The 13,849-nt window shown below is 40.7% G+C and overlaps 1 protein-coding gene across 5 annotated transcripts in view; it reads right to left on the bottom strand.

The window, feature by feature from the left end:
* The window catches only part of CHD2 (chromodomain helicase DNA binding protein 2), a 122,661-nt gene that overhangs the window by 72,878 nt on the left and 35,934 nt on the right, over window positions 1-13,849 (bottom strand). For 4 of the 5 annotated variants that reach the window (XM_060617742.3, XM_060617736.3, XM_078448976.2 and 1 more), the window contains 8 exons: window positions 11,819-11,959; window positions 10,192-10,325; window positions 8,868-9,093; window positions 7,435-7,535; window positions 6,412-6,456; window positions 6,064-6,242; window positions 3,735-3,859; window positions 419-635 (listed from right to left, as the gene is read on the bottom strand). In XM_060617742.3, the coding sequence (XP_060473725.1) occupies window positions 419-635; window positions 3,735-3,859; window positions 6,064-6,242; window positions 6,412-6,456; window positions 7,435-7,535; window positions 8,868-9,093; window positions 10,192-10,325; window positions 11,819-11,959 (1,168 nt within the window). Of the gene's footprint in view, window positions 1-418; window positions 636-3,730; window positions 3,860-6,063; window positions 6,243-6,411; window positions 6,457-7,434; window positions 7,536-8,867; window positions 9,094-10,191; window positions 10,326-11,818; window positions 11,960-13,849 lie in introns of those variants that run through there. The other variant, XM_078448977.2, reaches the window with a different exon arrangement.

Here is a 13,849-nt window from a genome sequence, read left to right as displayed (position 1 = left end):
CAACCTCACCATTTTAAAAGGCTGGGAAACAAACTCTAAGAACTTGATCATTTTTAGTAGTATCTCTCTGTTCAAACAGCAAAAATAATATTAACATTCCACAGGGTATTAACTCCACCTTATAATCCATTATAAATAAAATAGTCTTAGAAATATGAGACAAAGAGAAGAAAAACTAAATACTGCAATCCAACTAAAACAAATTCCCATTCACATACTGCTATTGCTTTCCTTTAATATAGTAAGCATATTTTAAAGAATATGTGAGTTGCATTTTTGTGATACATAAATCTCCCAACAGTGGGGGCACATTACAGTGTCGGAATCATAATGTTACTAAAGACTATAATGGTTTTAGGTCAATTTCCAAAATACATTTATAACACAGATTCTATCCCAATTCTTTTTGTTTACACACCGTATTTCTGCTCATCAGGTCACCTATGTAAACCACTACGTTAATCTCTGGTGCCCAGATTTCAAACTCCCTCTGCCATGAGGTGAGGGTGGATAAAGGGACGACTATAAGAAAGGGGCCATACAGCTGGTGTTGGTGGAACAGGTAGGAGAGGAATGATATGGTCTGGATGGTCTTTCCTAGGCCCATTTCATCAGCAAGGATTACACTGTTACTTCTGCAGGAAGAGAAAAATAAAAACAAAACAAAACAAAACCATTAGTACGTGTACACACACACACACATACACACACACACACACAAACCAGCATGTGCACAAACAGCAAGGACACCAATGACTCCCAATTCACCAAGCAAGGCACTGGTTACCAGCCTCAACTGTATTTCCTTTGTAGTAGAAACTACAAAATAGCAGAACAAGTGATCTAAGTACAGTCAAGCTTTGGAAATACTTTAAGAGCTTACTCAGACTACATTCTTTACCTTGCATTTTGTTCTTTTACATCTACCCCTTGTAACACAGAAGGCAGGTTTTGTTTTATGGGGGTATCCAAGAACATGACCTTGGGTTCCACCTTTACAGAAAGCAGGGGGGCAAACTGGCTATCCCAACTGCTGGTGAACCCTACAGCCTGATGGCCACGTGCCTTTGCTCAAATCACCCACCTACTCCACTGCATGCCGCTGGGTTGTTTAATGCTACATACACTCCTCCCCAGGCCTATGTGCTGCAGATCTGGAGCTTGGTTTGTTGTGTTTTTTTTAATTTTTTTTTTTTTTAACGTTTATTTATTTTTGAGACAGAGACAGACAGAGCATGAACGGGGGAGGCGCAGAGAGAGAGGGAGACACAGAATCGGAAGCAGGCTCCAGGCTCCGAGCCGTCAGCCCAGAGCCTGACGCGGGGCTCGAACTCACGGACCGTGAGATCGTGACCTGAGCTGAAGTCGGACGCTCAACCGACGGAGCCACCCAGGCGCCCCTTTAATGTTTATTTTTGAGAGGGGGAGAGACAGAGCATGAGTGGGGGAGGAGCAGAGAGAGGGAGACACAGAATGTGAAGCAGGCTCCAGGCTCTGAGCCATCAGCCCAGAGCCCGACGCGGGGCTCGAACTCACGGACCGCGAGATCGTGACCTGAGCTGAAGTCGGACGCTCAACCGACTGAGCCACCCAGGCGCCCCAGAAGCTTGTTTTAAATACAGCACAGTCTACAGCAGAGACAGGCTGCAAATCAGATTTCTGAATCCACCCTACACCTACCAAATCAGAACATCTGGGAAAGGGCTCAAAGAGCTGTACTTTTAACAGACACTTCTGGATATTCTGATGCAGGTGTATTCCTTGGACCACACTTTGAGAAACACTGCTCTAGGAGACAGTCTGGATATTTTAACAGGATACTAACAGGAGAGGATTGTTCAGCTAGAAGAAAAACACTTGAAGAAATGGCCAGAGTAGGAAAGTATGTTCAGGAAACAGAAAACAGCCCTTTTGGCAGGGAATTAGAAATATATACATGGCAAAAGGCTGCAAACATTAAGAGTTTCTAGAAAAATCAGGCGATTAAAGGTTTATACATGTATAACAAATGTTTAATCAATAACCCAGAAAGAACTAAAAATAACGGACAAATTACAAAGAACTGAACGGATTAGAAATACAAGACATTTAATTTACCAAGAAGAGACAGAATTTTTAAAAATACATTCTGTGTTCCACAGAATGGCTAGTTTTATGGGAAAAGAAAAGGACAAAGGCAAATATACTGGGGCAGGGGAGAAGGAAGAGGCCGTACCTCTCTATAAATCTAAATCTAAATCTCTATAATCTAAATCTCTATAATTTATGCACTATTCAGATATGTTATGTTCCTTTGTGTAATTTCCCTCCTATTTCTCTCACCTTTCCACGCTAGTAGGGAGGAAACAGGATTTTCTCCAACATTTCCTCTCCCTAACAAACTGCCATTGTTCATACACTGAAAGAGATTTGAATGGATTTCCCTGTTTTTCTAAAACTAGGCCAAAACAGCATATTTCTTAATGTAAGGTTCCTGTGACTAGGGCCTAACAACTGTTTGGGTCCTCTTCAGCACACAGTGTGACAGTGATGTTCGTGACATGACTGCACATGACATCTTTGTGGCTAAGACCCTTCAAGTACAAAATGAGAGGGCTGGATCACACAACCTCTTGAGGTTCCACCTAGCTTTAGAACTATCTTCTAGGAAGACGAGATCTCCCTGTTCTCTGAAACAAAACCAGTTTTTACGCAATTTAGAATAGTCCTATCAGACTTACATCCTTAGTCACACAAACTGAAGCTCACCAAGGGCTCTAATGTTCATAACTGAATGCTAGATGCTGTATTCGATTTTACAGGACAAAGAATATAGGTAGTTTCATTGGGAAGCAGGCATTCTAAATGTACCTCTAACCAGAAACCGCTTTTTGGCATTGAGAAAACCAGTTCACATGGTTTTATTTCCAGGCTGCAGTTCAATTCGGAAACAAGAATTTTTGCCTTACTGTAAAACACTGAAGCACTTAAGAATTGCACGTGGGGGAAGGAGTTTGTAGGTAAAGCATTAAAGATCCCTCCCACACTGTATGCCCTGGGAGGACAGGGAAACTAGGTCTGTCGTGGTTCACTGTTAACACTGTCCAGGCCTAGACGGGGCCTGACACATAGTAATCAGAGACTACTTAGATTTGCAATTGATCTGATGGACAACATCCATGAGTACTGCCTCCAAGCACCTTTGAACTTCAAATGCTTTCATTGTCACACCTTTCCTTTTCAAAATTAAGGTGGTTTTGTTACAAAAAGTAAGGACAATTTTATAGGTTCAACCATCAGAGACCTTCCTCTACATGGGATAGTATGTACAGCAACCTTAGGAGGGAGGGGGGTGTTGCACACTATTCTTCAGCACTACCACAAGAAACGAAGGGAAAGGTTTCCCTGGCCTAGAAGGAAAATGAATGGAAAACAGACATCTTCTTTCTTCCCGAGAAAAATGACCTCCACGTCACAGATGTGGGCAAATTAACTTGCTACTTATATTCACACTCATAAACAACATGTTATGACATAGGTTTCTGGCTAGGACAAATTATCCCCAAATAACTAATTAACAAAGTATTCTTTACTTCAGATTAAAATGGTATTACACATACATATGAACTCCTACCAAAGCCTTCTCTCAATCACATATTTTTGTTTCTATAATACACAACAGAAATAATTATTTGCACTTAAAAATAAAGAAGCCAAAAACGGTACAGAGAATTTCAAACCTATTTTCTACCTACTTGCACCAGGAATGAGCAAGCCAGTTGAGACCTTCTAGCTGATAATCACGAAGCTCCAGATTCTCCCCTCCTAAATATGCTGGCTGTTTCTTTAAAGCCACAAATCGTGGTCTCTGCTTCAAGGCCTGAAAGACAAAAAAATTCACAAAGCCCATGTCTGAAAAAGACTTTCTTCCTATTCCCATGTTAAAATGCTACCTATGATTTATGTGCTCTGAACTAAAGCACAGAAGTTTACATTTCACATCTGAATCACCAACCTCACCTACCCCACCGCACCCACACCTCCTTTCATTGAAGTCTGTACTCCCGAAGCCAGATGTATCCTGAAATAGTCTTTGGTTAACGTGCTCCTGTCCTGAAGTCAGTCTGTGAACATCCTTACACAGCACTAATTTTACATCATCTCTATCATATGGCAGGGAGTGCTCCATTTTCATCTTTATAATCTCATTTAAACGGTACAAAACAAGACCACTGGGAAAGTCTGTATATGCCAAACACAGCAGAAGGTCACCATGAGAACATCTAAAAATTCCAAAATGCCAACCCCCTGACCTTGAACCCCCCAAGTGTGTGAGTTTGGTTTTCTAAAGGAAAGGATGTGAAGAACATCAGTCTAGTAAGGTCATGTCTCTATGCTTTGCACAGTACAAAATGTGGATTCTGTGACTAAATCCATTTGGGAAACAATGTAATACAAGTTACATAAATTTCATTACTGTGACTTTTCAAAGTCTAAAACGCTTGTCCATATTGTGAATTTACAGAAAAACTTCATTTAGGAATGCTTCCCAAAGTCCTTTGGCCACAAAGTCTTTTCATAGCGAGCATTTCTCTGAAGATTAGGGCTCTATGGCATCAGCACCCTATTACATGATGTACCGCCCTAACAGTGTATTTGGTTAAGGTGATTACCGACCATCTCACCTCTCCTCTGTGAGCACCCAGCAGTGAACAGAACCTGACTCCTCACACCCAGCCACCGAGCCCCACGTCCACTTCTGCCACGGCTCCCCCAGAGCTTCCTCCCCTCCAATCCTTGCATCCCACAGTGACTTCCCTTGTCCGCACACTGTGGTTCCCTCACGGACTTCCAGGGCATGTTTCTGGCTGGACCTTCTGGCTTTCCTAACTACACACTGCCATTACACGAAGTTTTCCGAATACAACACTGTTTCCATCATGCTGCTCTCTCTCAGGGAGGTAGGCGTGTCCATACCCACCAGATAAAGCCAGCATTACCCTCCAAGGTATTCAAGACATGCACACTCGGACCTAAGTGCACTTGCCAATAACACCTTCCTCTCTTCCAGCCCCAAGACCATCTTTCTCCTGATGCCTTTCAGGGGAGGGCAATAACCTGGGCCCCCTTCCATCTGTCTATCCAGCACCAACCCATTCTTCAAGAACCAGGGCAATTCAAGTAGTGCAATCTCTTTAACCCTTTAAACCTCCTCATGGACTACTGGAGCTCAGTGACTCCTGCCTCTGTATTTCTCTGACCACAGTTCGTTTTTACACTCACTGCCCCCTCAAATACACACTGAATTCCACAGATGGAGGTCTGGTGCCATGAACTGGACGTCAACTCCTCAGAGACAGAGCCCATGTCTTACACAGACTTCTTCTGCCAAGGACCCAAGCACACCATTTTACATGTGGAATGAATTCCAAAAAAGGGAAAGGATTTATGCAAACAATCAAGCAAATAAAAAGCCTATATGTTTAGTTTCTAACTTAGAATTCAGAGCTTCTCCCCTCTCCCATCACATTATTTTATTTAAGTTTATTTATTTTGAGAGAGAGAGAGAGAGAGAATGTATGAGCTGGGGTGATTGAGGGGCAGAGACAGGGAGAGAGAGAAAATCCCAAATAGGCTCCGTGCTATCAGCGCAGAGCCTGACACAGGGCTTGGACTCACAAACCATGAGATCATGACCTGAGCTAAAATCAGATGCTCAACCAACTGAACCACCAGTTGCTCAACCATCAGTCACTCAACCGACTGAACCACCCAGGCGCCCCACCATACAATGTCACGTCTCTTTAAAGTGCTTAAATTCTTTCAAATATTCTGCACAATATCTCTAATTAGACATATCCAGTTCCGTGAATTTTAAGATTAAAGAGGTCAGCGAAGCCATTATACAATTCATCTTCTTCTGTTTTAATATTTTCCTTTGATGTCAAGGTTAATTCATCTTTCACGTCAAAATGGAAATTATCATTTACTTTTGTACATTTTCTCTTCCCAATATCTATGTGATCAACCCTTCCCACCAACACATCTTTCCCCCGAAAAACCAAAAGCCAGCCATCACCACACCTTGCATTCTCTCGTTGGGATGGTTTTTGAGTTGTTCCGACTATGGAAGCTGTCAATACAGCTCTGGAACTTCTTTCCAATCAAGGCTTCATCTTCCCAGCTGCACTCTGAATAGGGCAGTCCCATCCATTTGCATAGATATTCAGGTTCATTTGAAGGTGCCGGCTTCCGACTGTGAGCTGTTTGGTATACAAAAATTAGTAGATTAGCAACTGTCAATCAAAGAAGGGGAGTGTCACTGTTTTACACATGACCATTGAAACACCAAGTGGCAAAACTAAATACACTGCAAAACCTGAACTGCTCTTAGATGCTCACTAACATTTGTTAACCAAATCTTTTGCTTACCTGGAAAATCTGATTGACCCAATGTAGATTTGCTTGTCTTCACGGCTACACAAATGGAAAATACGACAGAAAAGTTATCACTATAATCAAGGAAAGAATGACATTTTAGGTCCTATGAATAAGAATACAAATATACTCTATAATCTGATACCATTTAAAAAAAAAAAAAAAAGGAACACCTGTCTTGCTCTCACAGCCCTGAGTAGCTACAACCCCATTTCTGTTCCCCTTTACAACAAAACTCCCCAGGAGAGTTGTTTTCACTCCCGGTGTCCCCCTCATTCTCTCTTGAAGCCACCCCAATCAGGCCTCATCCCCACCACTCCACAGATCCTGAACCAGCCCAAGTTCAAGGATCAAGTCTCAGTCCTCCTTCCCCCCAGAGCATCATGCTCTCAGCCCCCCTCCTCTCTCACCAGACTTTCTTTCTCTTCTCCTGTGGCTTCTCCCTAACTTCCAAAACCTGGAATGCTCTCAAACTTCCTAGTCTCACGAGGTATACTATTTCTGATAATCTCAGTAAATCTTAGGCTTTAAATACTATCTACATACTGATAAATTCCCAAATATAAATCTCCAGCGCAGACTGAGAGTTCTAAACTCCAAGCTCACATATGCTACATACAACCTTCACGATACTCCCCAATTAGTCAACCAAGAAGAATAGCAAACTTACAAATATCAAACCCAGCTCTTGATTTCCACTCCAAGCCAGTTCTTCCCTTAGCCTTTCCATTTCAGTAAATGGTACCTCTGTTCTCCTATTTGCCTGGGTCATAAGTCTTGGCATCGTACTTGACACCGCCTTCTCTCATCTCCCACGTCCAAATTTACCAGCAAATCTTGTTAACTCTTCCTTCAAAATCAATCTAGATAGCCGTGTATTCTCTTGCCTTTTTTCCCCTACATCTATTCTCTACAAGTAAGTCTACAAAATGCATTTTTAAATTTACAATACCCCAAAACCAAAAGCCATTATTTGCAGAGCTCAAACACTGCTAAAATAAGTTTCCATGTGCTCACCGATTATTCTTTCGACTATCTGATACTGTTTGTTCAACTCTGAGGCCAGCTCTTGTTGGCAGTTGAAATATTCCACATCTTCAGGAGAGACTTTTCCTAACCTAGACAGAAGAAAAGAAAAATACATTCCAATTAGATTTGGGAGATCCATACAAATCTATCAAAGCAAAGTCTAAGAAGAGCAAAGGAAACTGAGCCTTTACTTCCATCTGTCCCTTTAGCAATCCTTCACTAGTAATTAAGCCAGAGATTTTATAAAAAAACATACACTTTTAGGAAACCTTAGACTCATAAAACATACCAGTTGTTCCTTCTTTATAAAGAAACCTAAAAATAATTACTTTGTGTAATAAATTCCAATATCTAAACAGAATAGGACCATAAAACTGTCTTCCAGATTTAAAAGGAAACATGCCTTTTTCATATAGGTATGTGTTTTGGGAGAGATTAAATGTAGCTTTTACACAAAGCTAGTTATTCTTTGGACTAAAATTCTATAGAAGGACAATACTGGCAAGCTGAAATGAACTATTACTGTACTTCCGAGGATTTTAAATTTGTAATTGCTTTACAACCGACCCCATTCTTAGGGATACCTAAAGGAAAAATAAGTGATTTACTGAAGGAGCACATGGTGCACAGTAGTAAAATTGGGAATTAGAACCCATCTGGCCCTATTTCTAACACAAAATAACCTGATCACATTACACTGGCAGGTCGGTCTTCAGGGTTGAACCTGATACCTCTAATTAGTCACTTTAGGTCTGTGGGTGCTATAGGCCCCACATATTTCTCATATGCAACTTAACCACCTTCAAAGTTGTAAGTAAATTAAACTAAAAACAATGGTCTATCAGAGCTTCAGGAGTTCATCTGTTTCAGTCACATCATTTCTGCAAATTGTGAAAACCGAGATTAGTGGTAAGTGTACTGTAACCCAGACAGTTCTGGAATATTAACTCCTGACATCTAAGCCACCCCAGCGTAATCATAGGAAAATGACAGGGTGCCTAAGACTTAGCTCTGGATTTGGGCTGCCAGAACTCCAATCCTGGGACCTCCCGGAAAAGTTGCCTTGTGCCTCACTCTCCCTATCCACAAAATGTGTACAATGGTACAATGTGTGTACACTTGTACAATGGGTACAAATCTCATGGGCTTATCATGAGGATAAAAAACACTGGGTGTGCAAAATGCTCCATAAGCTACTTATTATTATTATCAAACTCTGCAAAATTGGTGGCCGTATACAAAAACATATATATATATATAGTGTCTTCAGGTCACAATTTTATAAAATGGAATTGTGACCAGCTCTGTATTCAGATAATTAAGGCAAAATCTGAGTTCCTAGACAGCTATGTGCTCCACACATTCTTTAAAAACCTTCCTTCCCTCAAGGCTGCAAATATACCATTGCTTGAAAAATGTACCATTGCTTGATTTCATCCTCTTTCTTCTTGAAGTTCTCTAATTTTTTTAGACCCTTCACTTTCTGCTGTTGTAAGGATTCTTCACTCTCCCATGTGCTGTGGATGTAAGACCAACCCTTCCACTTGATGAGGTACTGGACTTCACCCTCATCCTTTTCAGTGTCAAAGTCGCCACTTGGGTCTCCATTAGCTTCAATCGCATATACAGTAGTAGAAGCTCCCGTAGCTGCAAAAGGATTCAGGTAAACATTTAAAAGTATATTAAATCAGACCCTGAAAAGGCTTCCTGAGTACACATTCAGCTAAAGAATCTCTTTTTGGATGAAGCATCAAAATCCTGTTGACTGAAAAATAAGCAGAAATTCACAAACAATACAGGATGAACAAGATTCGTAATTTCAAATACTGTCAAAACGCAAACCCAATTTCTACACTTTAAAATGTTTTCCAAAATATGTTGGTGAAATCAAAGAAATCCTTGTGTCTAAACACAAGAGAAATGGAAGAGCAACACCCTTCTGGTTTGGTCCCTACTAACTCAGAAAACAAATCTGTCTCTCCAAGAATACTAAGAAATAGGGGCGCCTGGGTGGCTCAGTCAGTTGAGTGTCCAACTTCAACTCAGGCCATGATCTCATGGCTCATGAGTTCAAACCCCATGTCGGGCTCTGTGCTAACAGCTCAGAGCCTGGAGCCTACATCGGATTCTGTGTTTCCCTCTCTCTCTCCGTTCCTCCCCTGCTCGCATTCTGTCTCTGTCTCTCAAAAATGAATAAACATAAAAAAAAAAAAAAAAAAAGAAGAAAGAAAGAAAGAAAGAAATAAAGAAAGAAAGATCCCCCCACCATCCCACACCAATTACCCATCCACCCAAAGTTCTGTGTTAACTCTTAACCAAAAGTGAGGCTGGATGGAAACAAAAAAGAAAAAGGAATTAAGCAGTATTTTGATATTTTCTATATGGAAAGGTTAAAGAAACTAAGTTATAAGACACCTCAAGTTAGATATAAAAAAATCTTCATTCCCTATCACCCAGGAGATTCAGAAACACCTAATTAAAGGTAAATTTGTTTCAGGTTTATAAACCAGAATATCTGCGACATCACTGCTTTTTAAGCTATAAACACATCTTAAGTTTCAAGTCTCAAAGACATATCGGACACATCCCTACATCCTCTGCAATGAAACATGACATTATGCCAGAACAACTTCCACCTTTCACGACCACTGTGAGCATGGACTGAAATTCTTCATTTGAGAGCTGAAATACAGAAGATTTGGGCCTGAGTAGGTAAGACATAATTTGCTCCCCACAGAGACATACCTCCTTTCTTTCCCAGCCTTGAGTCTAAGACCTTCTCAATAGTTTCACTGTTGTCCTGCTGGTCATCGGCTCCTTCTCCGGTCATTTCGATGAGGTCGTCAGAGTCAGTCTCAAAGTCGTCATCTTCCTTATAGCTGCGTGAGAAATAGTGCTGGATAAATGAGAGACTACCTTTCCAGAATTAAAGACCAAATACAACGACGTTCAAGAACCATATCCTTTTGGCTCCGGCATGTTGTTTTAAGATCAGCCACAGATAAAGTGGGCTCAAAGTACCTGTTTCCTCCTACTTAAGTATTAATGCATGTTCATGGAGAACTGTAGGAAGGCTTACAGTTCAAAATAAAAACACACTACTGTTTGTAGTGATTTGTGTAAGCAAGATACAGAAAACTACAAGGACATGCCTATGCTTTTGTTTTTCAACAGGAGGTTACTATGTAAACAAGGAAACTACAAAGAAAACATATACTGAATGAAAAAACAGCTGTTTCATTAAGCAAAAAGGAAACACTATTTCTAAGATGAAATGTTTCAACCCTGTATTTTGTCTGATAATAAGAATATGAAATTTAAGTATCCTCAAACTGTTGAAAACTTCAACAAACATACTTCCTGGTAATGAAATATCAAAATGTAACCTTTCACAATGTAACCTTTCACCGTATATAAACAACAAATGGTTTGGGAGTCACACGAGAAAAACACAATCCTGGATGTACAAGAGCTGAAGGAGGAAAACGTACACTTTGGCATATTCAGCACATTGTCCAAGCCTTTGAATCATTAACTAGACACACTGGACAGGTTAATATCTCCAGGACTTAGTTTCACTATCTCTCAGTAGACCAAAAGAAACCTGTGTATCCTCTGAAAGAAAATGAAATATCCTTGGACTCATATAAAGTAAAATACTGATGTCTGCATGTTTCTATTCCTTTATTTAATTTTCTAGTAATACTCCATATCCTATTAGTAAGCTTAATAAAATTACACCCAAATACCAGTACATAAAGTGATCCTCAGAAGAATCTGTCTGATTGAAAGAGCAATTTAAAAGTGAGAATATAATCCAAACATCTTTCCTTAAAAAGGGTGACAGTTATCACTGACTAACCCACCTCAATAGAACATCAACACTAAGTGCTTTTCTTTACAGGAATGAAGGCCAGAAATGAACCACTGCTATTCCTTCCATATTCCCACTGGCCAACATCATTCTTTTTTGCAAGAAATTTCTAAACACAACCTCAGGACACAGGTCATTATTTTTGCCTATCAAAATCCAAAATTTTGCAAAATCCTGGTGGCACCTGGGTGGCTCAGTCAGTTGAGCATCGGACTCTTGGTTTTGGCTCAGGCCATGATCTCAGTTTGTGGGTATGAGCTCCACAATGGGCTCCACACTTACGGCACAGGGCCTTCCTGGGCTTCTGTCTCTCTGCCCCCTCCCCTGCCACCACCAACTCATGCTCTCAAGTGTGTGCACACAAGCACTCTCTCTCTCTCTCTCTCTGTCAAAATAAACTTAAAAAAAAAAAAAATGCAGAATCGTGGACTCACCTGAACCAAGTTCTACCCAACTATCACCCTCACACTAATGAAACACTTCTGGGGCACAACCTACCTAACATTTTTAGCTGCTCTGCGACGAGTCTGCCTTTTAGGAGCTTCATCATCTTCATCATCGTCATCAGAAGAATCTTGCCTTTTTCTCTTTCCACGCTGAGTCTTGGGTTGCTTTTTAACACGAGGTTTGGGCACTGTTCTAAAATGAGAAGAGAAAAAAGGGCAAAGTTTTTATTCTATCACTTGGTGTCTATTTCAAATCTATAATTTCCCAGAGCCACAATACATATATAGGATTAACCTGGGGAATGTCAGAAATGTATATTCCTGAGTCCCATTTGCTAAGATTCTAATCAACTAGAAATCTGCATTTTCAACACAAAAGTAATTGTAATACTGATAATCCTCAAACACATATAGGAGATTCAGTGAATTCTGAGGCAATGGTTCTCAACTACTCCTCAGGGTTACCTGACATAAAAATATACATGCAACATGTTACTGATGGTACTTCTTTGGCAGACAACTTGGAAATATCTATCAAGCTTAGAAATGTCAACATTTTTCATTTCTGGGAGTTGATCTTACAGATATACACTGATACCGGCACAATAAGGTATTCACTGTAGTATTATTTGCAATTAACTAGGAATTAAAAGACTAGGAAAACTCTAAATCTTCATCAACTTGGAATCAGTTCACTCAACAGAATAACTAGGTAGGCATTAAAAAAACAAAAAACAAAAAACTTTTCCATGTACTGATATGAGAAGATTTCCAAGATAACTAAAGAAAAACGCAGGGGTGCCTGGGTGGCTCAGTCAGTTAAGCATCCAACTTTGGCTCAGGTCATGATCTCACAGTTCGTGAGTTCGAGCCCCGCATCGGGCTCTGTGCTAACAGCTCAGACCCTGGAGCTTGCTTCAGATTCTGTGTCTCCCCCTCTCTCTACCCCTCCCCTGTTCACATTCTGTGTCTCTCTGTCTCTCAATAATAAATAAATGTTAAACTATATATATATTTTTTTTTTAAATGCAGAAGAAGATGCATGAAATGCTATCTGCATAAAAGGAGCAAAAGACAAAAAATAACTACACGCATAATAGTGTGTGTGACACGTACAAAACATATCTGGAAGACTACCTGAGAAACCACACCCTGCCACACAGACTAAGGAGATGGCCACCCAAGGGAACTCACACACAGCCAGGACGGAGAACCACAGCCTAGGCACTCCCGTAAGGAAATCCCGAAATACTCTACCAGTGGTAAAAAGGTGAAAACAGGAGAAAGAGACAGATGGAAACTCACAATCTTATCTGTTTCTCTCACACCTTCCATAAGCAACACTACAGAGAGATGATCAGGGATTCAATAAATGACAGGTAAACTCTAGAAGAAAAAGCTGAAGTGGCTTTCCAGTCCTGTGACCAAACTAAGTTGACAAATTTCCCTGCCAGCGTGGTGGGCCAGTGTAGTGTCCTAACTCAGAGGCAGGCAAATGTTGGCTGCAAAAGTCCAGAGCACAACTGTTGGCATTCCCAGACAAGACGCAAAATTGAGGCCACTATGCAGGCACTTACTTAACGAGAAAAAATAAATTTTCACATAATTTTTACTGACAAAACTCAAAATGAAATAATAATCACAGGATTTATGGGATACACATCTAATGATAAGAACTGAATTCTTTTTGAAGGGATAACATTTCACGGAACTGAGGTTCAAATTTAGTGTTGCCTATCATCAAACTATAAATGTTTATCTCTAAATGCTATACTTAGCTCACAGGCCATCCAGAAATAGGTGATTGAGTGGGATGTGGCCCAAAGGCAACAGCCTGTCAACCCCCATCCTAAGCAATACTGCAAGGAGGAAAATTCCCCTGAGATCTCTGCCTCCTGCCCTCCTTTCCCCAACATGAGTACCTTACATTGCCAGCCAGCTAATGAAATTACCAAAGTTTCAGGGCACCTGGGTGGCTCGGATCACTTAAGCATCCAACTCTTGATTTTGTCTCAGGTCATGATCTCATGGTTTGTGAGATCAAGCCCCACATCAGGCTCTGTGCTGACAGCACGGAGCCTGC

The sequence above is a fragment of the Panthera onca genome, chromosome B3, assembly GCF_046562875.1.
Source record: "Panthera onca isolate mPanOnc1 chromosome B3, mPanOnc1 haplotype 2, whole genome shotgun sequence".
NCBI classification, from domain to species: domain Eukaryota; kingdom Metazoa; phylum Chordata; class Mammalia; order Carnivora; family Felidae; genus Panthera; species Panthera onca.
This window is presented reverse-complemented; position numbering and strand designations above follow the sequence as displayed.